The sequence below is a fragment of the Helianthus annuus genome, chromosome 5 (genome assembly GCF_002127325.2).
Source record: "Helianthus annuus cultivar XRQ/B chromosome 5, HanXRQr2.0-SUNRISE, whole genome shotgun sequence".
In the NCBI taxonomy this organism is placed as follows: domain Eukaryota; kingdom Viridiplantae; phylum Streptophyta; class Magnoliopsida; order Asterales; family Asteraceae; genus Helianthus; species Helianthus annuus.
In genome coordinates, this window is record NC_035437.2 from 16689361 (window position 1) to 16715664 (window position 26304).

Here is a 26304-nt window from a genome sequence, read left to right on the forward strand (position 1 = left end):
ATTTCACTAATTACTCTACTCAACCCTAAGTATCATCTTTTACATAAAACACACCCATTTCAATATAATTTACAGTTTCCTCACCAAGTTCATGTATTTGTCAAATCCTTCAAAAGATAACACATAACATGCAATAATCACAATACACTTTATCAAGTCACAACGTATACAGTTACAAAGCAACCAATTGTGCAAGTAAAACAACTAAACAAACAGTGAACGTGCAATAAATGCGAAAGTGGAATCTTGGAAACTCGAGTTGTCACATTATCCCCAACTTGAAAGAAATTTCGTCCCGAAATTTAGCATGCGGTTACTGAGGAAGCTAGGTAAGTTGCATCGTTTACTGGTTTTCCTGGGGTGTCACATCATCCCCCCGTTGATTTGGAATTTCGTCCCGAAATTCTGTAGTAGCTTCAGCCTCAGTAGTGGTTGCACGGTTTTCGAATAACTGGGGATACTTGAGTTCCATTTGGTCTTCTCATTCCCAGGTGAACTCTGGGCCACGACGGGAGTTACAATGAATTCGTACAAGAGGTATTCTGGTGTTCTTGAGGACCTTAACATCCCGGTCCGTGATTTCAACAGGTTCCTCGACGAAATGCAACTGTTCGTCGATAGTGAGTTCCTTCAAAGAAACTATAAGGGTCTCATCTGACAGACACTTCTTCAGATTCGATACGTGGAAAACATTGTGAACTGCACCGAGTTCAGCTGGTAGGTTTAGTCTATAGGCTACTTTGCCTATTCTTTCAATGATCTCGAACGGTCCAACGTACCCTGGATTGAGCTTGCCTCGTTTACCAAAACGAACCACACCCTTCCAGGGTGAGACTTTGAGTAGCACTCGATCCCCAACTTGGAACTCGAGCGGTTTCCTACGCTTATCAGCGTAGCTTTTCTGACGGTCGTGAGCTGCCGCCATGCGTTGTCGTATCTGTGCTATTCGTTCAGTAGCATCAACTACCATTTCTGGACCTGTGATCTGACTATCCCCTACCTCTGCCCAACAGAGAGGTGACCGGCATTTACGTCCGTACAATGCCTCGAATAGAGCGGCTTGAATGCTGGTGTGGTAACTGTTATTGTACGAAAACTCCACTAAAGGGAGATGTTTTTCCCAGCTGTTGCCAAAATCGATAACACATGCCCGAAACATGTCTTCAAGAGTTTGAATAGTGCGCTCAGACTGCCCATCCGTCTGAGGGTGATAAGCTGTGCTCATGTCTAATCGAGAGCCAAAAGATTTGTGCATTGCTTGCCATAATTCTGACGTGAATCGTGCATCCCGATCCGAAATAATAGAGGTTGGCACTCCATGCCTTGAAACGACTTCCTTAGGATATACGTCTGCGAGAGTGGAGAACTTATCTGTTTCCTTAATAGCCCGGAAGTGTGCAGACTTTGTGAGTCGATCCACGATCACCCAAATGGTATCAATCCCACGCTGGGATCTAGGTAGGCCAGTGACAAAATCCATGGAAATTTCCTTCCATTTCCATTGCGGTATCTTAGGTTGCTGAAGTAGGCCTGATGGTTTCTGATACTCAACCTTGACCCTTGCACAGGTGAAACATTTGCTGACGTAGGTTGCGATGAGGGCTTTCATGCTTGGCCACCAATACGTTGTTTTAAGATCGTGGTACATCTTATCCGAACCTGGATGTACCGAGTAGCGAGACTTGTGCGCTTCATCCATCACAAGTTCTCGTAAACCGCCATATAGTGGGACCCAAATACGCCCCGTTACATAGTAGGCGCCGTCTCCCTTTTGTTCTAATCGCTGCCTTGAACCACGTAAGGCTTCAGCCTTGACATTTTCTAGTTAATGCTTCCACCTGAGCATCTCGTATCTGAGCAGGAAGACTAGACTGAATAGTAAGCTGCAAGGCTCGTACACGCCTAGGTGTAGTATCTTTCCGACTAAGGGCATCAGCCACAACATTGGCTTTGCCTGGATGGTACTTGATGGCGCATTCGTAATCATTCAGTAGTTCAACCCATCGACGTTGCCGCATGTTCAATTCCTTCTGCTTGAAAATATGCTCGAGACTCCTGTGATCGGTGTAAATAGTGCACTTGGTACCGTATAGGTAGTGTCGCCATATCTTAAGCGCGAAAAAAACAGCTCCCAGCTCTAAATCGTGCGTCGTGTAATTCCGTTCATGAACTTTGAGTTGACGTGACGCATAAGCAATAACTTTATCCCGCTGCATCAATACACAACCAAGCCCCTGTATCGATGTGTCACAATAGACCACAAAATCGTCCGTGCCCTCTGGCAATGAGAGAATAGGTGCACTGCAGAGCCTATCCTTTAAGTGCTGAAAAGCGGTTTCCTGGGGGTTACCCCATCGATAAGTGACACCCTTCTATGTCAGTAGAGTAAGAGGCTGAGCGATCTTTGAGAAGTCTTTGATGAATCGTCTGTAATAACCCGCCAAACCCAAGAATTGGCGTATTTCCGTTGGTGTACGCGGTGCAGGCCAGTTCCTGATTGAATCTACCTTGGATGGATCAACATGAATCCCATCCTTGTTTACCACATGGCCTAGGAAGTGGACTTCACGAAGCCAGAAGTCGCATTTTGAAAACTTGGCGTACAGTTGTTCCTTTCGAAGAAGTTCCAAGATAAGTCGCAGATGCTGCTCGTGTTCCTCCTGACTCTTGGAGTAGATCAGAATGTCGTCGATGAAGACAATCACAAACTTGTCTAAATAAGGCTTGCACACTCTGTTCATAAGATCCATGAATACTGCCGGTGCGTTCGTTAGCCCGAATGGCATGACTAGAAACTCGTAGTGGCCGTAGCGAGTTCTGAATGCTGTCCTGGAGACGTCCTCATCTCGGACTCTCAGCTGATGGTAACCCGACCTCAGATCAATCTTGGAGTAATAGCTCGACCCTTGCAACTGGTCGAATAAGTCGTCAATACGAGGAAGAGGATAGCGGTTCTTCACTGTGACCTTGTTCAGTTCACGGTAATCAATGCACATCCTGAAGGTGCCGTCCTTCTTTTTCACGAATAACACTGGAGCTCCCCAAGGCGAAGAGCTAGGACGAATAAAGCCCTTATCCAAGAGCTCTTGCAATTGCTTTGACAGTCCTTCCAGTTCAGTTGGAGCTAATCGATACGGTGCGCGGGCTATTGGTGCTGCTCCTGGAGCTAGTTCAATCTGAAATTCGACCTGGCGATGAGGCGGTAGACCAGGTAAATCTTCAGGAAACACTTGAGGAAATTCGCGTACAACAGGGATATCCTCTATTCTCTTCTCTTTCGTTGATGCATCAGTAACTAGTGCCAAAATGGCAGTGTGACCCTTTCGTAAACATTTCTGAGCCTTCAGAAAGGAGATGATGCCAACCACAGCACCACTCTTGTCGCCTTGAACTTCGAGAGGTTCTTTACCAGAACGGGGAATACGAATGATCTTCTCCTTACATAGAATCTCTGCTTTCTGTTGGGATAACCAATCCATGCCAATGATGATGTCGAAACTACCCAGAACTATAGGAATGAGATCGACTGAGAAAGTCTGACTAGCGAGGATAAGATTACAACCCTGAACTATGTGTGTGGCTTCTAGACTTTTACCGTTAGCTAACTCTACGACATGCTTGGTGTTTATGGGAGTTGGTGCACGTTTTAACATTTGACTCACTTTCAAAGACACATAGCTAGTATTCGCACCCGAATCAAACAATACAGTAACATAAAAGTCATCAAGAAGAAACTTACCCATGACTACGTTGGGATCGTTCCTGGCATCACCTTGCCCCAGCACAAATGCACGACCCCTAGCGCCATTGTTCCCGTCATTGTTGTTTCCCCCATTGTTGTTTCCGTTGCCTTGGTTATTGTTGTTGTTGTTGTTCTGGTTTCGGTTCAACTGAGGGCAGTGTCTTTTGAAGTAACCTTCAGCGCCGCAATGAAAACATCCTTTGTTGCCCTGTTGCTGATTCTGCGGTGTTTGCTGCTGCTGCTGATTCTGATTCGCAGGCCGCGGGCTCCTACAATCCTTGGCCTCATGACCCATCTTGAGGCACCTCTGACAGCGACCCTTGTTGCACTGGCCACTGTGATGCCTGTTACAGTTGTTACACTTTGGGAGGTTCCCTCGATATCCACCCTGCCTGTGACTGCCCGAAGATTGCTGACTAGGGCTCTGATAGTTGTCAGTCTTTCACTGCTCCACCTGAGACTGAACTGAAGCTGAACCTTTGCTGGAATCCCCCTCCCATTTTCTCTTGTTGTCACTGGGGGTAGCAGGAGTAGCAGAAGTGGTAGCGGTAGCAGTAGCGCTGATGCGCTTAGGCAGCCTGTCTTGTTCCACTGCCTGATCCGTGAGGCGATGAGCAAGGCGCTGAATATCCTGGATGTTAGCAAGGTTGGTCGATGTCACGTGGCTTTGAATTTCTAGTGCCAACCCCTTGAGATACAACTCAATGCGTCTGATAGGAGGGTCCACCATAGTTGGACACAGAACGGCCAACTCGTTTGACCTTTTAGTATAAGCCTCAATTTCCGACCCAGTCATCTTCAAATGAAAGAACTCCACTTCTAACTTGTGGATGTCGTCGCGTGTGCAGTATTCCCGTTTAACCAGCTCCTTGAAATCATTCCAGGGAGTGGCGTTAGCAGCTGCCAATCCCAAAAGTTGGACTTGCGCATTCCACCAAGTTAGCGCAATCCCTTCTAAAGTACCAGTGGCTTATTTCACCCTGCGAGCCTCAGGGCATTCACACATCTCAAATACCGACTCGAGCTTTTTGAACCAATGGAGGAGTCCAACCGCTCCTTCAGTGCCACTAATCGTGCTAGGACGACAGTCCATGAAGTTCTTGAAAGTGCAAACAGGTTGCTGAGCGGGTTGACCTAGTGTGTAAGAATAGGACAAGGTTAAACAAAAGAGATGTTTTAGGAATGTAGGATCTAAAGATCCTAGTGTGAGTTACGACTGCAGGGTATACCTCCTGCGTGTGCAGCTGCAAGTGCCGAAGCAACTTGTTCGTTGATAAGAGCCGTCAACTGGGCTTGAGTCAAGTTAATTCGTCCGGCCATTGATCTTCACATCAAAGGCAACATAAGTGAGAAAGGCTCGCGAATAGTGCGATGACAGAAGAGTGTAAGCACACAAGTGTTCACAAGCAATAACAAATAGTGAGCAATGTAATCTAAGCATACCACGAGCAAAGTTCTATATAATTCTAGCATGTAGGCAATAAACATAAACCTTATTACCTAGGATGTTGAGTCTTGCACGTGGAGCGAGGCGTCGTTGTGGATCGTTGAGCACTGTACTGGTTATAGTCTGGTTTTAATAAAAACGTTTTCCCCATATTAAAACCAAGTTCTCTATAACCAATGGCTCTGATACCATAGGTGGTCTGAGTTTTGTGTTACTTGTATGGTCTAAGTTTATTAATGCACAACCTGTCTGAGTTTTATGGAATGTTTTACGGTCCGAATTTCTTGAATGGTTAAGTGCATAACCTTGTATGAAGAACAACATGCTACTGTATGCTGCTGTATATGATTTGTTTATGATTGAATGATACCGTAAGTTACTGGATGATGCTGTATGTATGAACTATCTATGTCATATCATTCTGTACACAACTATCACACGAATCCCAACTGTTTAGACATCAAGGACTTGTAAACCCTAATTGAATGTAAACACTTATCTCGAATTTATGTGCAATGTACCCTAGGTCGTGTGTAACGGACTTAATCATTAATTAACACTAGAAGTAATAACATACCGAGCAAACCAAGGTGAGTTCACACTCTTACCAAGGCATGGGATTCCCGGGGTTTGGGAATGGGATTGAAGGAAAAGATCGATGATTTATTTGAATTACACTGTTACTAGACTATCTATCATCGTCCTCGGGTTATGCAGGATACTTACGTAAAACCTACGTAAACAAGTACTTATCACTGTCCTCAGGTTTCGAGGGATACTTACGTAAAACCTACGTAAACTCACACATGCTACTGTCTTCCGGAGTCAGGAAGGACACTTACGTAAAACCTACGTAAACCCCCGCGTACCCCTGTCCTCGGTTGTGAAGGACACTTACGTAAAACCTACGTAAACTTTGTACGTACTACTGTTCTCGGGTTAAGAAGAACACTTATGGTTACAAATAGTCTAGTGTATATGCAAACATGGGAAGCCCCCAGTAATAGAACCTACTATCGGCCTAGTAGGGCCACATGTTACGAAACAAACTTACTATTATGAACTTACTTACTGTGAACTCGCTCAACTAGTTGTTGACTCTCTGTTACATGCCTTGCAGGTCGTTAGGTATACCTGGAGCTTGCACTGGGAGGCGCGGTCATTGTGGACAAGGATCGTGAACGATTGATTTAAACATTATAACATTACATACTTTATTTATGTTGGGATTTTACTTATATGCTTCCGCTAAACGTTGATTTTATACTTACGTGTTGAATTACATTTACTTTTACTATTTACATTGTTCTATGTGATTGGTGGCTTGATCCTGGTCAATCACGCTCCCAAGCGATGATACTCCGCAGGTGGATTTTGGGGGTGTGACAATATCCGTTATCCAAATCCTCGTATAACCTTTCATATCTTCATATGAGGGATTCGTAGTAGGATATTAAAAAGGTACTACCTTAAATCCTTAATTTGGGCTTCTACGTGATAGTTAAGACCCATGGATTTTATAGTGCCATTCCATCATTCAAAGAGACCCCTTTGAGTGGTCTAGGTCAAAATCTGGTTAAGAATGACATGTGAAGATATAAGCTGAAAGGACTCATTGGTTGTCTATTTAAATCATTTATTGATTTAATTAAAAAGGACCCTATGGTGGTCTAGTCACAATCATCACAAGTTCGTTCATTATTTGCTTCCCCTACACAATATAAGATGCACTGCGTGACTATGCAAGGAATTACGTAATTATGGATGGATACATAATTACTAGTTCAGTGCATGGAAACCACAGTAAGACTTATCATGTGTAAGAACCAATAGTGACAACCATAGCGAAATGTGGACATTGTAATAGAGGAACGGTGGACGCACCAATAACGCTTTATATACTTGCATATAAGTGTCCCTCTCACATTGCAAGCATGATGTTATATAAAGTTACTAGAAGTTTAGAACTCTAACCAGTGTTGTTTGATCTTTTCAACTTCATGTTTCAAGCTCTCACAAGTTTCCTCTAAATAAATTTCGGACGAAATTTCCTGAAGTAGGGGAGACTGTGACACCTGTGTCACTTCAACCATCAAACAAATACCAAACGAATGAAATATTGTATTTCATACTTGGGACTTGTAAAAATGTGTGTATCATTTGCACATATCAACTCTTGTTCGATTTCGGGCTCTAAATCGCTTTCTGGAAGGTTATACGCGCACTGATGCGTAAATATAACCAGTTTAATGCAACAAACACTACGGAATAGTGACATAAGCTTAACATACCTTAAATAACGCTTACATAACTTGGAAATAAGTTTCGGAAGGTTTGGTATGCCGAAATCAAGTTTATTCGCTTACATGGACTAAATTCGAGAAACTGTGAAAGTATGTCAATTTGTACTGTAACGGACATTCTGGAACTTGACCATAAGTTAAACATACCCTAAATATCCTTTACATAGCTTAGAAATAGGCTTTGAGGTGTTCGTTGTGCTAAAATAAAACTTTCGGGTCATTCAGGGACTAAAAGCGTTAAAAAGTGCATAAGTTTGCATTTTCGCGCATATCTTACATTCTGAATATATCCGGACATCCAAAAATTTATGTAAGCATTAAAATATTTTATTTTAGTGTTTGGCATAATAAAAATCCATTCGTCGCTTAATTTGGATCCCTTTTGCGTCCGTTACGACTTCCGTCGTAATTAACCGAACAACACAACCGTACGACCAAACGAGCCGACATCCGAGATATTTTTGAGTACATTTTAAGTTCCCTATACTTTAACTTCATTTTAGAGCTTTGAAATGGGATTAACGGGGCTTAAACGTGTCAAAAATGCATCGAAAATCAAGTTTAGGGCTTCAGGGACTAAAACTACCAATTTTGAAAGTTGCTGACCTGCAAGGTCCTTACGGTCTGTATGGACCTTTGCTTACGGTCCGTAAGCAGTCTCCAGATCAGCAGAAACTTGTTTCCAGCTTGTTCCAGCTGTTACACACAATTGCACATGGTTTCCTTGATTCTACGGGCCAATTTTGATGGTTTTCAAGTGCCCCTTGTATTTGTAAACCATGTGCCCACATGGATGGTTGAGATTGAAGCTCGGTTTTCGATAAACGATCTTAACGGTTCAAGGAAATCTATAAATACCCACCTCCTATCACTTGCAAAACCCACATTGATCTGATTTTGGCTCACTAAGTTGAAGTTTATGCTTCATACCTGAGAGTAAATCGATCTTGCGGGGACCCTTTGTAAGTATTCCTTCGTTCTTTTGATTCGTTTTTAGCGTTAAAGTCAAACTGCGTTTGACTTTCTGCATTGACCACTTTATGGTCAAGGCGAAGTTTGTTTGAACTTCATAACGTGAGCGTAATCACGATGGTTATAGTCCCAAGTAACTATACCTACTGATTACCACGTTATCTAGGCTCAGTGACGAGTCGTAGTTTCGGCCAAAATGCGTATTTTGTAACAAACTACTTTTAGGTATCAAAACCGTTTGTTTTGATACCAAACCTGTTTTCTGAATTCAATTAACATGTTCTTACATGTTTAACTCGTCACTTTTAGAATTGTGCTTTTATAGGGTCGTAAGGTAAGCGATCTAAACAATCGCTTATACTCTCGAACCCGACCCGTTTGGTCGATCTTTAGGATCCGACCAAACACATTAGGTCACCATAGTTGTATAGGGAATAACCTTCCGAGGTTATACCTTATGGTCACGTCGTTTAAGTAGTTGTATGATAGGTAGTTTATATGCCTTAGGAAAATTACCAAAATACCCTTTTTACGCATAAATTCATTTTAAGCATATGTAACTTAATTTTTGACATCTAAACTTATTTAGCAACAATATTAGACATATTAAGGCATATAATACTTGTCATAGGACTAGTTAAGCGGTCCGAACGCGTTTTACGCGAACGACGCGTTAAAGTAGCATACGCTACCAAAACGGGTCGTAATGGGTCGTAAGCACTTAGGTTGGGTTTCATTTTACTATGTGGGCTTTGTTAAACCATATCATATGAGTTCCAATACTCATTTGGTTTACGAAACCTCATACTATCCAATCCCCCGTTTGAGGTCCGGTTATTTATGTAGTTATCTATATAGGGTGCCGTTTGATTTCGTGATCCCTCTATCTTTGCTTGGTTGTTGTTAAAGACTTCTAAGCACCCTCAAGTGAGTACATAGTCCCCTCTTTTACTGTTTTTCAAACGTTTTGGGGTGAAACACATGTGCCTACTTGTTACTTTCATGTTTTCATATCATATACTTGCTATGTTCATTAGTACACTTATAGTACATGATTTCATTGTGTTTTTGCTATATATGTCCTTTGTTGCATACCTAGTACATCGTTTTACAAGACATTTTATGCTATGTATGTTCATTTAGCGCATACTTAGTACATTGTTTTCATTACATTTCACGCTATGTATGTCCAATTAGTGCATACCTAGTGCATTGTTTTACATTACCTTTTCATGCTATGTATGTTCATCAAGCTTAGTACATTTTTCATTTCATCACATGCTTACATTTTGGGTATGACATTTGGTTTGTTTAAGTGGGACCATATACATTCATTAACTTTGATCACACTGCTCTTTAGTAGGTAATGGTACCATAGGAATTAACAACTCCCGTTCCTGACATCCTAGGTATGTTTGGATGGAAGGAATGACCGAATTCGATTAAAACATAACATAGATAGACCTTTAATTTGTTTAGGGGTTTATCACCACAGTCATAAGGCTTGAATGTATGCATTTTCACAATACCGCATAAATGTTTGTATTCAGTATAGCATGCATTTCCACAAAACATAACGTTGATTTAACCCACGTTTTACTTCAATACATTGTTTTGGGCATTTTTACCTATGGTTTAGTTGATACATATTTCACTTGCCATACATGACATTTTTTTACACATTACATGATTGACATTTGACATAGACATTTTGGTATTGATATACACATTTCATGGACTATATTTTGACATAAACATTTTGACATGGTTTTTACAAAGACATTTGACAAGTGGTTTAGACATGGGCAATTTACATTGGTGGTTTGTTTGGGTAAGTAATTTAAGTAATGGGGCGTGTGTAACGTGGTAAAAGCATGGTGGATACGCCGCTGGTACTTCCTATATATAAGTGCTTGTATTATATTACATGTCGTAGCGTTATTTAAATAATTCAATTTGGACTTATACATTTTATCCAAATAACATATTTTCACAAGACACTGTTTTACAAACAACTTATCTTATACAAACTCATTTTTACTTGGTTATTCATTTAACCTTACATTATTCTTTTAAAGACACATATCTATCATCGCTTTTTAAATGATTTATAAAACAAAACATTTTACAAGGATCATGACTGACTTTTGTTAAACAACTTTTTCTAAACTTATAAGTCATGAATCCTAAATCAATAAAACCTATGTACTCGCCGACATTTTTATACCGACGTACCTATTTTCATATGTGTTTCAGGAGATGATGCATAGGATTGATCAAGATACACATAGGCGGACTTGGGCCTTAGTGACAATAAAAGATGCAAGACTAGTTAATTATGTTATACTTCTTTGTTTGTTTAGACATTGTAACTCAGTTAATCAATAAAACAGAATTTCAAATTTCCATGTGTTATGAAACAATGATTCTGTTACAACACTCCCCGACGATTCTGCCACGTTTTGTTGTTTTACGTGGTGTGGGTGTGACAGACGCCGACCCTTGGTTTGTGAAAAGCTTCCCGATGGCTTAACCCACTACCCACGAGCCAAACCAGCCGACAAGACTTCCCAGAGGGCGTCGCCGACGGCCCTGGAGGGCGTCGACGACGGCTTGCCATTTTCTTGTTTTATGTTTTGTTTGTTTCTTGCTCCTGGTTGATCTGTTTTCCGTCCCGATGCTCTGTAAAGCTCTGAAATGCTCCTTAAACTTCATTAACCTGAAAAAACACAAATCACATCAAAGTAGGCAATTCGAAACTCAAGTTCATGTAAAAACGCAAACTTAAATACAATTAAGCACCGGTTTTCGGCCACGCATCACACATCAGTGCCATGTCATATAGGGGGCTTTAAAGTCCCTCCCTTTAAATTGCATGCAATGGTTTAAAGCCCTATTTATATATAAAGAAATAAATAAAAAAAAGGAAAAATAATTATGATTGGATCTTGAAAAGTTGCACCCACATATGCTGCTTTTAACGTTGCCAACCCCATGGTGAAGCCATCTATGGCGCCCTGGAAATGGGAAAAGGGACGCTATGGGGGGCTAATGAAGGTGACGTGGCAAAGGCGTGAAGCCACACCCACCAGCCTTATAACAACGTAATGCAAATCACGTGTAGTTTATTTTTAATGAACTATAGATGTTAAGAATTTTTATTATATTTTTTAAGTAGGTTTTTTTTAAATACCCTTTTCAAGATTCTTAAAAAAATAAGTTAAGTGAGAGACTCAATAAAGTAATAATTATTTAATGAATTGGTTTATCCAATGAGGTTAGGAGTGACAAACAAATTAACCTTTATTGTTCCTTTATCACCTTTATCACCTTTAGGGTGAGTGGGGCACTTCTCGGGGAGGGGGGTCGGGGACTAGTTACCGCGCGGGGAGGAGTGCCGCCATCATCATTCACCGCTTGGAGGGGATGGAAGGTCGGGGACTAGTTACCGCATAAGGGAGAGAGGGAGAGGGTGGCCCACCAGATTTTCAACCAATCAAGTTATTTTCCTTTTTTTTCTTTTTGAATAAAAAAACAAGTCCCCTAAGAGAGGAGGGCCGCCATCAAATTGAGGGTGTGAGGGGAGTTAAGGGGGTAGTTGAGGGGGGGGGGGCTCGAGAAGATCAGAGGTAGCCTCCGCCAGCGGGTGTGTCGGGTTGGCGGAAGGCAGGCGTAAAAGAAGGGCTTGGGACTCTTATACAACCAAAGACAGAGACAAGAAGGTGGTTCGTGTCAGCCGTCATGGCGAGAGTATCAGTTAGGATGACGGGGGTGACAGGTGAACACCAGTGTGTCTCGTAAATGTTAGTCATGATCAAAGGAGTTGAAAGGGTTGTTTCAGGACAACGGTTCTCACATGAAGAACAAAGGTTGGTTATTTGTGGGGCTGTTTTGATAGAAGATATTATGGGTACCTTGATTGGGTTGTTGGTGATAAGAGGTGGTTGGCGTGTTGCGTGAAAATCTTGAGTAAAAGATCCGTCAAAGCAGGTGGTTTTGGATTTGGTTCATTTAGCAGGTTGAAAGAAAGTGTTGTAAGCGGGCAGCTTTGTTTTCGTTGTCGGTGGAGTGACCTCTTGAAGAAAGGAGATCGGAAAAGGGTAAGTATTGGAGAAACTACACAGTGTTAGACATTATGGCGTTGGAGTTCAATCAGGTGGCTTTGGAAATGGCTGGGTGAGGTCGTCGATCCGTGAAAGTCGTGATGCTAGTGAGTATTTCCAAATGCCATGTGACATGTTACAAGTGTAGTGAGTTTTTATTCGGATTGAACCGAGAAGACTTTGGACGTGAGTAGTAGAGGTCGGGTGTCCAGAACATGTCGAGGTGGTTCAAGGTGAATGTGATTCGGTGTAGCAGTTTGGGAATGCCATAAACAACCGATTAAGGGGGTAATTGTTGTGTTAATCAGTTCGTTTACGAGTCATGAGTCGACACGTTATCGGGTCACGGGTCAAATGGTTTAAGTAGCTAACAAAGTACACAGGTTAAGGTTCATGGTTCATGTGTTGTTCGAATGGTTATCGTGTATTATTTGTTTCCGCATGTGCTAATATTGAATAAATGAATATGCCCATGTTGCACGTCAGTGAGAAATGAAGTTTGACCAAGTATATGGGAGCTAAAATTCATTAGCTAGTGAAGGAAATAAAGGAGTGGAAATGTTCTAATTTGCATCTGTTTATTTTTTATTATAAATAGGAGTATCGGTATTATGTTTTTTTGTTCCCTTTCTTTGATAATAAGTGAAAGAAGCTTTGTTCATGTATATATCATCATCATCTTTTTGCAAATTATATATATCCAATACATACATAAGTTGTGAGTGTATGTTGAGTGTGGAGCCTTAACCCTTTTCGTTTATTAAAAGTTGAGTTTATTTATAATAATAATAATAATAATAATAATAATAATAATAATAATAATAATTATTATTATTATTATTATTATTATTATTATTATTATTATTATTATTATTATTATTTATCTAGTTTGTTTAGATAAAGTATAACAATTTTTTAAAGAGTCCGGATACCGTACAAGACGGTTTGTTTATACGAAGCGTATGCGATGATGACAACCGTCCAATTGCAAGATCTACAGACTTGAGAGGCACGTGACAATTTGCCAGAGATTCAAACAATTGAAATAACAAATACAGAAAGGGTAAGTTGGTCTATTCTCAATTAACTAGTTTCCCACTTGATTTTCAAAATGCAAAAACTTTTTCAAATGTTAATATTTTTTTTAAAAGTTAAACCGTATTAATGAGAATTTCATTTTCTTTAATTCGAGCAGCCTATTTCTATAGTTTTCTTAAAAAAATTTATAGGATTTTGAATACCCATTAAATGATTACGTTATTTTGAATACCCAATACATAACTACGTGATTACGTGATTTCGAATACCCATTACGTGATTACGTGATTCATTATAGTATTTTGTGAAACCCCACTAAGTGAATATGTAATTACGTAGCAATAGTTGAGTATATATTATTACGTGACTATGTGATTTTGAATACTCATTTCGTGATAACGTGATTGCGATAACGGGATATTTTATGTGAAACCACACTGAGTGATTACGTTATTACGTAAAAAAGAAAACATGTAATACATAATATTTCATATGGTATACCTAAATATTTCACGTCTGCTCACGTGTTAAGGATAAATTATATACAAAACATTAGTAAAAAATTAACCTATAATAACCACATAATGTTCTATATTAGAAATTTAATCACGTAATTAAAACTTAAACAATCAAGTTCTTATTATTTGAATGTGTGATCATGTAATAAATATAATTGTAATAACGTTGGTTATAACAAATCATATTAAATGTGTAATCACGTGGATTTATATTGAATGTGTAATCAAGTAACGATTAATGTTGAATGTGTAATCACAGAATGGGTATTCAAAATCACATAGTCGTAGTCATGTGCTGGGTATTCAAAATCACGTAATTATGTAATAGAATAATGAGTTTTCAAAATCCTGTAATTGTTTTTTAAGAAAACTATAGGAATAGGTTGCTCGAATTAAAGAGAAAGAAATGCTCCTTAATAAGATGTTATATTTAAAAAAAATATTAACGTGTGAAAAAGTTATAGCCGTTTGAAAATCAAGAGAGGAAGTTATTTAAGTGCGAAAGGACTAAATTACCCTTCAAGCCAATGTCATTTTTCCTCCTTTTCTTATCACATATTTTTCGTACGAAAGTTTTGTCATGTACATGATCAGGCCACGTATTTTGAATAGTTTCAAATTGTTTTATTGTGGGTCAAGTCTTGTTTGTATTTAAGTAGAGTTTTTGTTTTGTAACCCGTTTGATTAATAATAAGAAAAAGAGACTAGCGCTTTGCGTTCATAAGCCGTGTTCCCTGTTGTTGAGTTCAAAGATCAAACAAGTTTGTGATTTCTACTTTCCAAGTTCTACATAGGGTAAGATGATATGGATTATTTTGGTATTACGGTCTCCCTCCAATAATGACAGATACACATGGTCGACTATTTGATCCCTTATATTGGATTGACCAACAACGATAATATATGAGCTTTAGTCACTTCTGGGCAAGAACCATGCCCGTCTCCTTCATGGTACATGAAATGCGCCATTCTAGTTAAGTTGGCTGCACAATGAGTTAACTCCTTTGCAATTTGAGAAGTCATTACACCTAATCGTTCTTTGTTAAGTTTCTTCCATGTATTGGGGTTTAACGTCTTCACATACATTATAGCTTGGTCTTCAGTTGCACCAGTCTCATTCATGTAACACTGAACCGCTTTTGGATTATCACCTCTTGCCATTCCGTCGTTAAAGAAACAAGTCAATAACTAAATCATATTTAAAACTGTATTTTTTTCAAGTAAACACTAAAAGTGCTATACCATTGTCTTATATATGTAACCAGTAATTATAAATGCTCACTGTGCCTGTTCCTAGGTCATCTACAAGTGGTAGGGTTATCCCTGTGTAGCGAGTAACATTCTCAATTCTTTCCATTGAAGAAGTCCCCGAGAGCATGGCACAGGAAGATTCTAGAATTCTTACACTCAAATGATTATGTTACATCACAATCGGATGCTAGTCTAATTGTTAAGTCAGTTGGTAACAAAAGTTTATTGCACTCGTTTATTTTATTTTGACAACTTAATAATAAACGGGAATGATGAAAACATAATTGAACAACTAAAAAAATCATGTGTGAGGTTTCATATGAAGGACCTTGGTGAGTTAAGACATTCCTAGGGACTCGACTTGAACCAAGAAGCACAGGCCATATTTATGCATCAACAGAAGTATGGTGTCAATCTATTAACAAGGTCTAGTATGCTTGAGTGTAAACCCTCTATCATACCTATAGACACCAATATGAAGTTGTATGCCGGTACAGAGAGATAACTAGAAGATACAACCATGTACCGACAAATAGTAGATAGTCTTATCTACCTTACACTCATTCTTCCTGATATTGCCTTGATGGTTGGAATACTTAGTTGTTATAAGGAACTAGCAAGGAATACCCATCTGTATGTAATAAGAAGGTTTTGGGATATGTTAAAGCTACACTTGGCTTTGGTATAAGTTTTGTCAAAGGAAATGAGCTTATATTAGTGGGTTATTGCGATGCTAACTATGTAGGGGATTTTGACATGAGAAGTTCAACAACTAGATATATCTTCATGTCGGGTCAAGGGGAAATCAGTTGGGTATAGTAAGATGAACTTATGGTATCGCTGACAACAACCGAAGCATGTATCGTGCTGGCTACCATGGTGGCCCAAGAAGTGGTGTGGGTTCGGTTACTACTAAATGGGCTAGAAGCAAGACATTAAGAAAATGTCGTTTTGTATTGTGACAATTTGTCTTCAATCTACCTAGCCGAGAACCCGTTGTTTAATGCAAGATTAAAACAAATCATGGTGCATTATCCTTTTACAACATCAAAGGTTTAAGAGGGAGAAATTGATTTAAAGTACATTGATATTTATCAACAAATGACCAATGTGTCCACCAAAGGGTGACCAAGTGCAAAGTTAATGGGATTTTGAAAAGGGATGAATGTGAAGATGGCTAACATTGAGAGGGAGTATAAAACACAAATAATATTAGGTAAATGTATGTACGGATCGATCTCAAGAGGTGGAATGAGTAGATCTCTATAAGTCTAAGGGTTCGTTTATTAAAAGTTGAGTTTATTTATTTTTATGATTATTTATCTAGTTTGTTTATATAAAGTATAGATTCGTATTTTAAATACTTTCAAATTGTTTTATTGTGGGTCAAGTCTTGTTAATATTTAAGTATAGTTTGTTTTGTTTTGTAACCCATTTGAATTAATAATTCGAAAAAGAGTCAAGCGCTTTGCGTTTATTTCTACTTTCCAAGTTCAACATAGGGTAAGATGATTTGGATTATTTTGGCACTACGGTCTGCCTCCAATAATGACACATACACATGGTCGACTATTTCATCCCTTATATTGGATTGACCAACAATGACAATATATGAGATTTAACCACTTCTGGGCAAGTACCATGCCCATCTGCTTCATGGTACATGAAATGCGCCATTCGAATTAAGTTGGCTCCACAATCGGTTAACTCCTTTTCAATTTGAGAATTCATTACACCTGATCGTTCTTTGTTAAGTTTCTTCCATGTATTGAGGACTAACGTATTCACATACATTATAGCTTCGTCTTCAGTTGCACCACTGTCATTCATGTAACACTGAACCGCTTTTGGATTATCACCTCTTGCCATTTCGTCCTTAAAGAAACAAGTAAATAATTAAATCATATTTAAAACTGTATTTCTTTTAAAGTAAACATTAAAAGAGTAACCACTAAAAGTGCTATACCATTGTCTTATATATGTAACTAGTAATTATAAACACTTACTGTGCCTGTCCCTAGGTCATCTACAAGTCGTAGGGTTATCCCTAAGTAGCGAATAATATTCTCAAATCTTTCCATGGAATGCAGGATTTCTTCGGTTGAACTAACTGATGTTAAAAAACTAATATGCGTGAGAAGTAAAGGCATTGTTATCGACACAAAAGCATTCTCCAAGTACTCTTCAAGTGTTGGCTTATGTCCACTATGGTACCATTGCGCTTCTTTTAGGTATACCTTGCATTGATTTTCCCACTGTAAGATTACCATTTTCAAACAACAAAATCCAGAATCAAATCATAATATTAGGGCATTAGAATATTTTTATGGTTAAGGAAGACAGATTAGTTACTGCTTTCTTTAAATACGATAGGTTGAAGAATCCTGTGTGTGTCAGTGTATAATATGCGATCTCATTTGTCGAGTTGTACAACCCAATGAAACATATCTTCATATACTCGGGGAGTTCTTCGATAGAGTTGATATCCCATCTATACATAAGAAACTTCTTTTAGATCTCATGAAATGTGTGTAGTACTAGTCAATAAATTTGAAATTCAAATGGATTTACAGCTATATTAGTATTTACCTTGCAACAGCTTGAGTAAATTGTTCAAGTTCGTCCAAAGTACCATAAACATCATAGACATCATCAATAGTTGTAACCATAGCAACAACCTTTGTTACTATTCTCCTTAGAGGACTAAATGGAGGTAGGTGATTAGTACCAACAGCCCACATGTAACTCTCCACCAACCGGTCTCGAGTATAGCTCAATTTCACATCCCATGTTGTTTCATTCCACCATCTATTCTTAATAGCTATCATGATTAGTATAGGCAAATATACCAATGGTCATGACAAACATTCACTAATATATGAACGAGTTTCCCGCGCATGGAAATGCGGAGAATTACCACCAGCCCAACGCATCTTTTATCGATACTTTTTGTTTATCATACATCTATATTAGAACTAATGCGTGAAAAGAAAAAAACAACCAATTAGTAGGTGGCACTATAGACGCCGACCTACTGATTTAATATTAAATATGATATGATATGATATGATATGATATGATATGATATGATATGATATGATATGATATGATATGATATGATATGATATGATATGATATGATATGATATGATATGATATGATATGATATGATATGATATGATATGATATGATATGATATGATATGATATGATATGATATAATATAATATAAGGGAAGGTCCAAATGAAAACCACTAGTTAACGCAAAAACTCGAAAACTAACTAAAAAAGCCAAAAAAACATACCAATTTTTTTTTTTCATACCAATTTTCGGTTACTTTTAGTATATAAAATTTTTTTTAAATATATATATATATATTTTTTTTTGTAGTGCACATGTGTAGTACACATGTGTAGTATTATACATGTGTAATACAAATTTGTTTTTTTGAAAACTTTTTTTATATAAAAAAACCTGCGATTTTTTATTAAAAAATTGAAAAACAAAAATTTTGGTGTGTTTTTTAGGCTTTTTTAGTTAGTTTTCGAGTTTTCGCAATAAAAGTGGTTTTCATTTGAACCATCCCCATATAATATAATATAATATAATATAATATAATATAATATAATATAATATAATATAATATAATATAATATAATATAATATAATATAATATAATATAATATAATATAATATAATATAATATAATATAATATAATATAATATAATATAATATAATATAATATAATATAATATAATATAATATAATATAATATAATATAATATAATATAATATAATATAATATAATATAATATAATATAATATAATATAATATAATATAATATAATATAATATAATATAATATAATATAATATAATATAATATAATATAATATAATATAATATAATATAATATAATATAATATAATATAATATAATATAATATAATATAATATAATATATGCATGTAATGGATGTTACATTTAAATTTTCTTTTTTTAACGAAATTTTGGTCATTGACTTCAAATCTTATCAAGATTTGGTCATTTAAATATATTTTTTTTTTTAACGTTAGCACTATCTGTTGGTGTTTTAGCACTACATATATTGTTTCTTACATACTTTCTTTATCATCCTTGTATGAATATATGCTTATTCTTTAACTACGAGGAACTTTTTGACCCGTCCTATTTGACCGACCCATTTTGACATTACACGTTCCAACAGTACCTACTTTGGCCTTCACTAAAGAAAAGTTCTGGATCTGCTACCGAAACCACCTAAACAAAAAATATATATACCTTGATGTGTATTTTAAATCTTCTTGGTGAATTGCTTGCACCATATTAAAATCCAATTTTGCAAGCTCGAGCAACGTCGGATTCATTCCGCTTCTTTTTTCATACGCTTTAATAAACCACTTTGTCTCCACTCGGGGAACCATCCAATGAAGCGGAATATCCAATGCATGACTTATTAACGATGATAAATGTTGATCAGTGATGTTCTCTAAACTTTCTTTTAAATATTTGGTCGTGAAATCACGAGCATCATCTAATATACGTTCTTCCTCTAGTGAATGATAGGAAGCTTCATACAAGTTTAGCAAACCCATGATATCATTGTGCAAGTGTCCCTTGAAGTTACCGGAATCATCCTTAATATCTTCAAATATCTCTACTCGACACATTCCAAAACAATAATCTTAGTTTTTTTTTTAAATTGTAAATCAATATATGAGATAAACAAGACATCCTTAATTTACTTGGTACCTTGAGTAACATGATATCCATGTTGTCTCAACAATCTAAACCCAAGGGATTTAAGATTTAAATCCATTGTAGTCCACTTTTCTGAAGTTTCATAGTAGTTGTAGTATATATTTTCCAAGGCATTGCTTATCTCATTCTCAAAATGATAAGATATGCCGAGTCTCTGCAAATCATCAACCAGGTTGAGCGTCTTCAGCGGATTCTCCACCTTTTCATTATCTTTATAAATCATGGTCTTCGCTGCTTCTTTCAGTGTCTGCAGCCTTAGCATGTTCTTCTCTCCCTACACATAATTAACCACAAGAATTCATTATATAGTATTATAGTTATTCAATATTAATTAACTATCATTTGTATGTTGAGGTAGATTTTTTCTCAAAGAAATAAAAACTTGAAAAATATTAAAAACTGTTTTAATGTTAATACACATACTCTATAGTTGCTATTGAGAGATTGAATACGATCATATGACCATAATGAAGGCGGATAATTTCCTGATCTTCTAACTGGGGTTGCCATGGTAGGAACATCCTTAAGTTGGCTTTTGTTAATTGTTATCTTTTCACAGGCAACGATACTTTTCCTACTTAAAGAACTATTCGAAATGAGAAATGGAGAAGAAAATGCCCATACTGTAGCCATTATTGTAAAAGGAGTAATATTTGGATTTTTTTTTTTTTTTTGGCTGATGGTTTGTAAAGCCATATAGTTACACATATATATAGAGGCAGCGTATGGGGACATACCCAGCAAATAATAAGGAACAGATATAACATATTACCCTACATTTACCCTATATTTACCCTATATTAATTGGGAAATTAGATTTTTCTCACAAAATTACAATTCAATTTTCATTTTTTTATTGATTGTTACATTATATTCTCTAATCACTCAATAACACATGTTCACTTGACATACTCTTCTCATAGATAACCCCTTAATTTTATAAAAATTCTAAAAATACTCTTATACTATATATTAACTTAAATAGAGCCCTCCATGGCATAGATTTTTTAATCAAATTCTTAAATATAAAACACTTTTTAACTTTTATTTAAAAAAGTTTCAAAATTCTTTTATTTCCTTATGTTCATTCTCTAATCACTCAATAACACATGTTCACTTGACACACACTCTTCTCATAGATATCCCCTTAATTTTATAAAAATTCCAAAAATACTCTTATACTATATATTAACTTAATTAGAGCCCTCCACGGCATAGATTTTTTAATCAGATTCTTAAATATCATAACACTTTTTAACTTCTATTTATAAGAGTTTCAAAATTCTTTTATTTCCTTATGTTTATTTTAATCGACCATATTATAATCATGTCATAAAACTTAAAACTGTGTGTGATAATGTACAAGTCATCTTAGAGCATTTCTAACGGTGGTCAAAGTCCATTCAACAGACGACATAGTCAGCATGTCACATCATTCCAAATCACCACCACTTCAAACCCCCACTTTTCCTCCAACAATAAACCACTCCAAACACCCATATCACACCCCAGTTTTTACACTGAAAAAACAAAAAAAGAATAAGTTGTGAGTGGATGATCTCCACCATTTCGGACCAACCAAATCCACTCAAGCAAACCAGGCTGCGTGGGTCAAACACTTCCAACAAGCCTTCGTCCAATGGGGGTGGTCCGCTCTGCCAACTTGAGCAACGGACCAGCGTTGCTTATCCTCTAATTATAAGCGAACAAGTCATTCTAGCTTGTTTAGTTTTGTTTATATTTTTTACGCCGGTTTTCTTATTGTTTCTACTTAGTTATTCTTTTCTAGGATGTTGTTTTCTTTTTGGTCTAAATTTGGCGAGTTAACATGTCGCAACGTGTGTGTTTGATTCAATGTTTTTACTACGTATAGGATTACAGGAACGCCGCAACGTGCGGTTCCTCAGTACTAGCTAGTATATTATATAATCTATATATTTATATTTATTTCTACTATCTAATAAATAAAAATTTATTTAGTGATACCAATAAATAAAAACTTCTTGTGCCATATGTGCTCTAATTGAGAAATTATAGGAAAAGGCAGGGTGTAACATGTTTTAAGAAAAAAGGTACATTTCTTTGAGTTGAATCTATAAACAATTACTAACTAAAAATATTTGTTTCACTATGTTTTTCTGCATGATTTTAGCCATTTGAATTTATTAAAAAAAATATTAAAATAATATCATTCATAATGATTGATGCATCTCAAGAAGCATTTTTCGCAAAATCAGTATCATATCCCGCCTCTTTAAAAAATATGTAATAGTTAACGCCCTTTCCATTGTTACTTTTCGTTATGTTTTCTTTCCATTTGGCATTATACTAGAAATGTCACTTTCTCTTTATGCTCTTGTAATGCCCAAAGAGATAGTATTGAAGACGTTATCAATCCCCCTCCCGCTCCTATAATACTCTATTACGCATAACCTAATTGTTGCACTGTTTTTTTCTCCACCATTTTAGCCCTTGTATACTTCTTGAAGTTTAAGCAAGGCACATTTTTCTTTCTACTCTCCAAAATCTTTATAACTAGTAAATAAATATAATATGAAAACATTTATCACTGCTCTAAATTATCTAACTATTGGTTTTTATGTTTTTTTCTCCTATTAATTTACTTATGGACAATTAATTGTTTAATTGTAGAAGGTGAGGATCAAATAGGAAGATTATTTTGGCTAGTAAGGATAGGAAGTAATAGAATTATGACATGTGGCAAAATTTAAAATAAAAAGAAAGGGTATCCAATCTTCTTTCTTCTACTCCCCAGTAACTTCAAAACCCACCATCTTCAACATTTTCTTTACTTTCTATCTCAATAGTCACTACATTATATTACGATTTTCGTCACCAATCAATGATTCAAACACACAATCAACCAACGTGTTATTCAACTTTTTTTGAAGAAACCCAGTTTAACTTCATACAATATATCATTTTTTTCCCGTGATTTTGAAGCGAATCACTGGATCCGTTCGATTCAATCGCTAATAAGTGTTTTTATCATTCAAATTTCGTCAATCGTTGAAGAAAATTGGCTTTGATCCATGTAAGAAATTCTTGAATTGCATTTTTACGATCTGGGTTTTTGGAGTCATTGCGGTTTACAATCTTTGCGGGGTCCGGGGGCAGCGCCCCTGGGAGCAGGGTCCAAGGGGCGGCAGCCCCTAGCTGGGGTTGAGCTTCCTGGTTCAAACAGATTTTGAAGTGTTTTTTTTTTTTTGATTAAATTGCTTTACTAGAACTGCATCAGAAAATTTAATTTTATGGAAATTGCCTCATTTTCATAGACAGTTTTTGATCTCCTATTTCCTGGTTCGGACAGTTTTTGAAGTGTTTTTAGTCATTGTGTTTTAGGTAAAACGCATTTTTAAGTGTTTTCTGGCCATTGCGTTTTAGAGAGAACACTTTCTTTTCTGTTTTTAGGCCATTGCATTTTACAAATAAGACGGTTTTATGTGTTTTCTGGCCATTGCTTTTTAGAAAAACACATTTTTGAAGTGTTTTTAGTCCATTGCGTTTTAGGTAGAACACATTTTATGTGTTTTCATTCCATTGCATTTTAGAAAAAAGACATTTTAAAGTGTTTCCTAGCCACTGCGTTTTAGAAATAAAACATTTCTTTGTGTTTTTGGTGCATTGCGTTTAGGTAAAACTCAGTCCATTGCGTTTTAGAAAAAAAAAACATTTTTAAGTGTTTTCTGGCCATTGTGTTTTACAAATAAGATATTTCTTTGTGTTTTTGGTGCATTGCGTTTTAAAAAAGAGTAATTTTTTACGTTTTTTTATTGCGTTTTACGCAACTGGGCCTTTTCTATTGCGTTTTATGCAACTGGGTTTTCGAAAAAAAAGTTCGAAAGTATAGCAATACTATACTCGTTTTAAAGATAAAAAACGCTCGTTTTTGTCGAAAATATAGCAATACTATACTGGTTTAGCATATTGGTTGCTGAGCTGACCTAACCTTCTATTCTATCTCTTTGCTCCTGTCGCTTCGATTCGCTGTCCGGGACTTTGTCTCCCATCTGGTTTCTTAATGGATGAGGATGGACCTTGGGTGGATCCCTATCTCCGTAAAAAGGACAGAGACAAGAAGAAAGGCAAGCAAATCAAGGATAACATCACTAAGTTTTACGTGACGAACCTGCCTCAGGGATGCACACCATGGGAAGTTTCGGAGTTCGTCAAGTTATTCGGAGAAGTTGCAGGGGTCTATTGCTAGGAAGAAAGACAAAATGGGTAATAGATTTGGTTTTATTAGTTTTAACAATGTTCGTGACGTTAAGGAGTTGGAAAGAGAACTTAACGGTACCAAGATGGGTAACTCCAAGCTCAAGGTGAACGTTGCTAGGTTTGCTTCAGAAAATGAGAGTTTGTTTGGTAATTCAAACGCGGAGAAAGTTCACAGATCGGAGGAATTGCCAGGAGGGGTCCCTAAACATTACAACATTAACAGCCAAGCCGTGGCTAACAGAGGTCGTGGCTTGCTTTTTAGTGAACTTTTCTCGAAAGAAAATTTTCCTACGGCCGGTGAGGCTTCCAAAAAGGCTACTGATGGAATGGTTGTGGAAGTTCCAGAAAAGACATTGGCGTTTCCGGACTTGAGTGGGAAGGCAGCAGTGGGAAGATGTTTGGATTTAGTGACTCTCAACAATCTTAACAATCTTTTATCCAAGGATGGCATCAAGGAGTTCAGTTTAAGCTATATGGGAGGACTTTTCATGACGGTGAAATTTTATAAGGAGGAGGACTGTAATGAACTGGTTTGTAACCATGCTGTTTGGCGGCAATGGTTCTCTTCTTTAGATCACTGGTCCGGTCAGTCTATGACATTTGAGAGAATCGCTTGGCTTAAAGTTGTCGGAGTCCTGATTCATTTGGCTGTAGACGAAGTTTATAACTCCATTGTCGGAAGGTTCGGTAAGGTGCTACATGGGTCTCAAAGATCATCAGAGGATTGTGACTTGTCGGTGAATTGTTTGGGGATTTTGTTAGGAGATGGAGTTAGGATCGCTGATCATATCACTCTCAAATGGAAGGATAAGTTGTTAAAAGTTTGGGTGGAGGAGGAAATGGCAGATTGGATTCCGGATTGTCTCAGAGAAGAAGAATCGTCGTCGGATGATGTGCAGTCGTCAAATTTCGTTTCGACGACAGGGAAGAGGAACCGTCGATTGAAAGGAAGGAGGATTCGGGAAGGAGCAAAATTGGTAATAGGAACGAGGTGCTTGAGAATTGTAATTTGCATGGGGAAGGGGAAGGGACGTCGATGCTTTTGGGTGAGGATAAAGTGGAGGAGAATTTCAAAGTTGGAGGGAATTCCAAGGGGAGTACAATTTTTCCTGGTCTCAATGATAAATACACTTTGGCTGGAGGTGTTAGTAGGCCGCAGACTTCTTTGGGTGGGGCTCAAGTCAGTGGGGAGTTGAACTCTATTCATAATAATAATATATATTTCTTTAATTCGTTGGACCGATCTGTTAGGCCCAAGAAAAGAGCTTATAAAGCCATGCCCAAAAATAGAGCTTCTACACAACCTGGGGCCTTTAGTCCAATCTCTTTGGATAGGCCTAGGAAGAGGTTAAGAGACGATGGAGTGTTTAGGTTTGACCTCAACTCTTTGGCTAATGATACCACTGGGGATATTTCTGTCGGTAACATTTAGGTCCCTGATGGTAGAGATCATGTTTTGAATATTCCCGGGAAGGAGGTTCCAGATCCGATAGATGGGAACGATGATCTTGACCCTAATCATGACTCTCGATTAGAAGACAATGGAGGTGATTAACAACAGGAGTCCCCAACTGTTAGAGTCAGAGACACTTTTGAATCCCAGGAACTGGAAGAAATCGAGGCCACGATTATTGTTGGAAACTTAGTTGGAGTCAAGTTTGGAAACTATTCGGAGTTGGTCAGGGATTCGGTAACTGGAACAGGAGCAGGTAAGAATGTTGTTTTACAATGAATGTTCTTTCTGTTAACATTAGAGGTATTTTCGCGCGGGGGGGGGGGGGCAAGGCTTCCTGGGTTAAAGATATCAGACTGTTGAACAAAATTAGTGTTATTGCCATTCAAGAGTCCAAGGTGGCTTTGGTTGTGAAAGAGGACTTAATCGGGTATTTGGGAAACAGGGAGTTTGAATTC

General features: G+C 37.3%; 1 protein-coding gene across 1 annotated transcript; it reads right to left on the minus strand.

Annotated features, from left to right (window-relative positions):
- Positions 1-16821: 16821 nt before the first annotated feature.
- On the minus strand, positions 16822-20819 carry LOC110940058 ((-)-beta-pinene synthase, chloroplastic). Its single transcript, XM_022181615.2, has 7 exons — positions 20578-20819; positions 20146-20428; positions 19675-20050; positions 17964-18182; positions 17727-17865; positions 17381-17629; positions 16822-17249 (listed from the first exon to the last, which is right to left on the minus strand). Exons 1-7 carry the CDS (start codon positions 20785-20787, stop codon positions 16956-16958), a joined length of 1770 nt encoding a protein of 589 aa, XP_022037307.1. The 5' UTR covers positions 20788-20819; the 3' UTR covers positions 16822-16955.
- Positions 20820-26304: the final 5485 nt, after the last annotated feature.

Excerpts from the sequence above, each read along its gene's own strand:
- LOC110940058 (XM_022181615.2), bottom strand. The coding sequence starts at position 20,787 with ATGGCTACAGTATGGGCATTTTCTTCTCCATTTCTCATTTCGAATAGT. Across the intron at positions 20,051-20,145 it reads TGGATATCATGTTACTCAAG|AGATATTTGAAGATATTAAG; the intron begins GTACCAAGTAAA and ends TGTGTCGAGTAG. Across the intron at positions 17,630-17,726 it reads TATCGTATTTAAAGAAAGCA|TGGGAAAATCAATGCAAGGT; the intron begins GTAACTAATCTG and ends GTAATCTTACAG.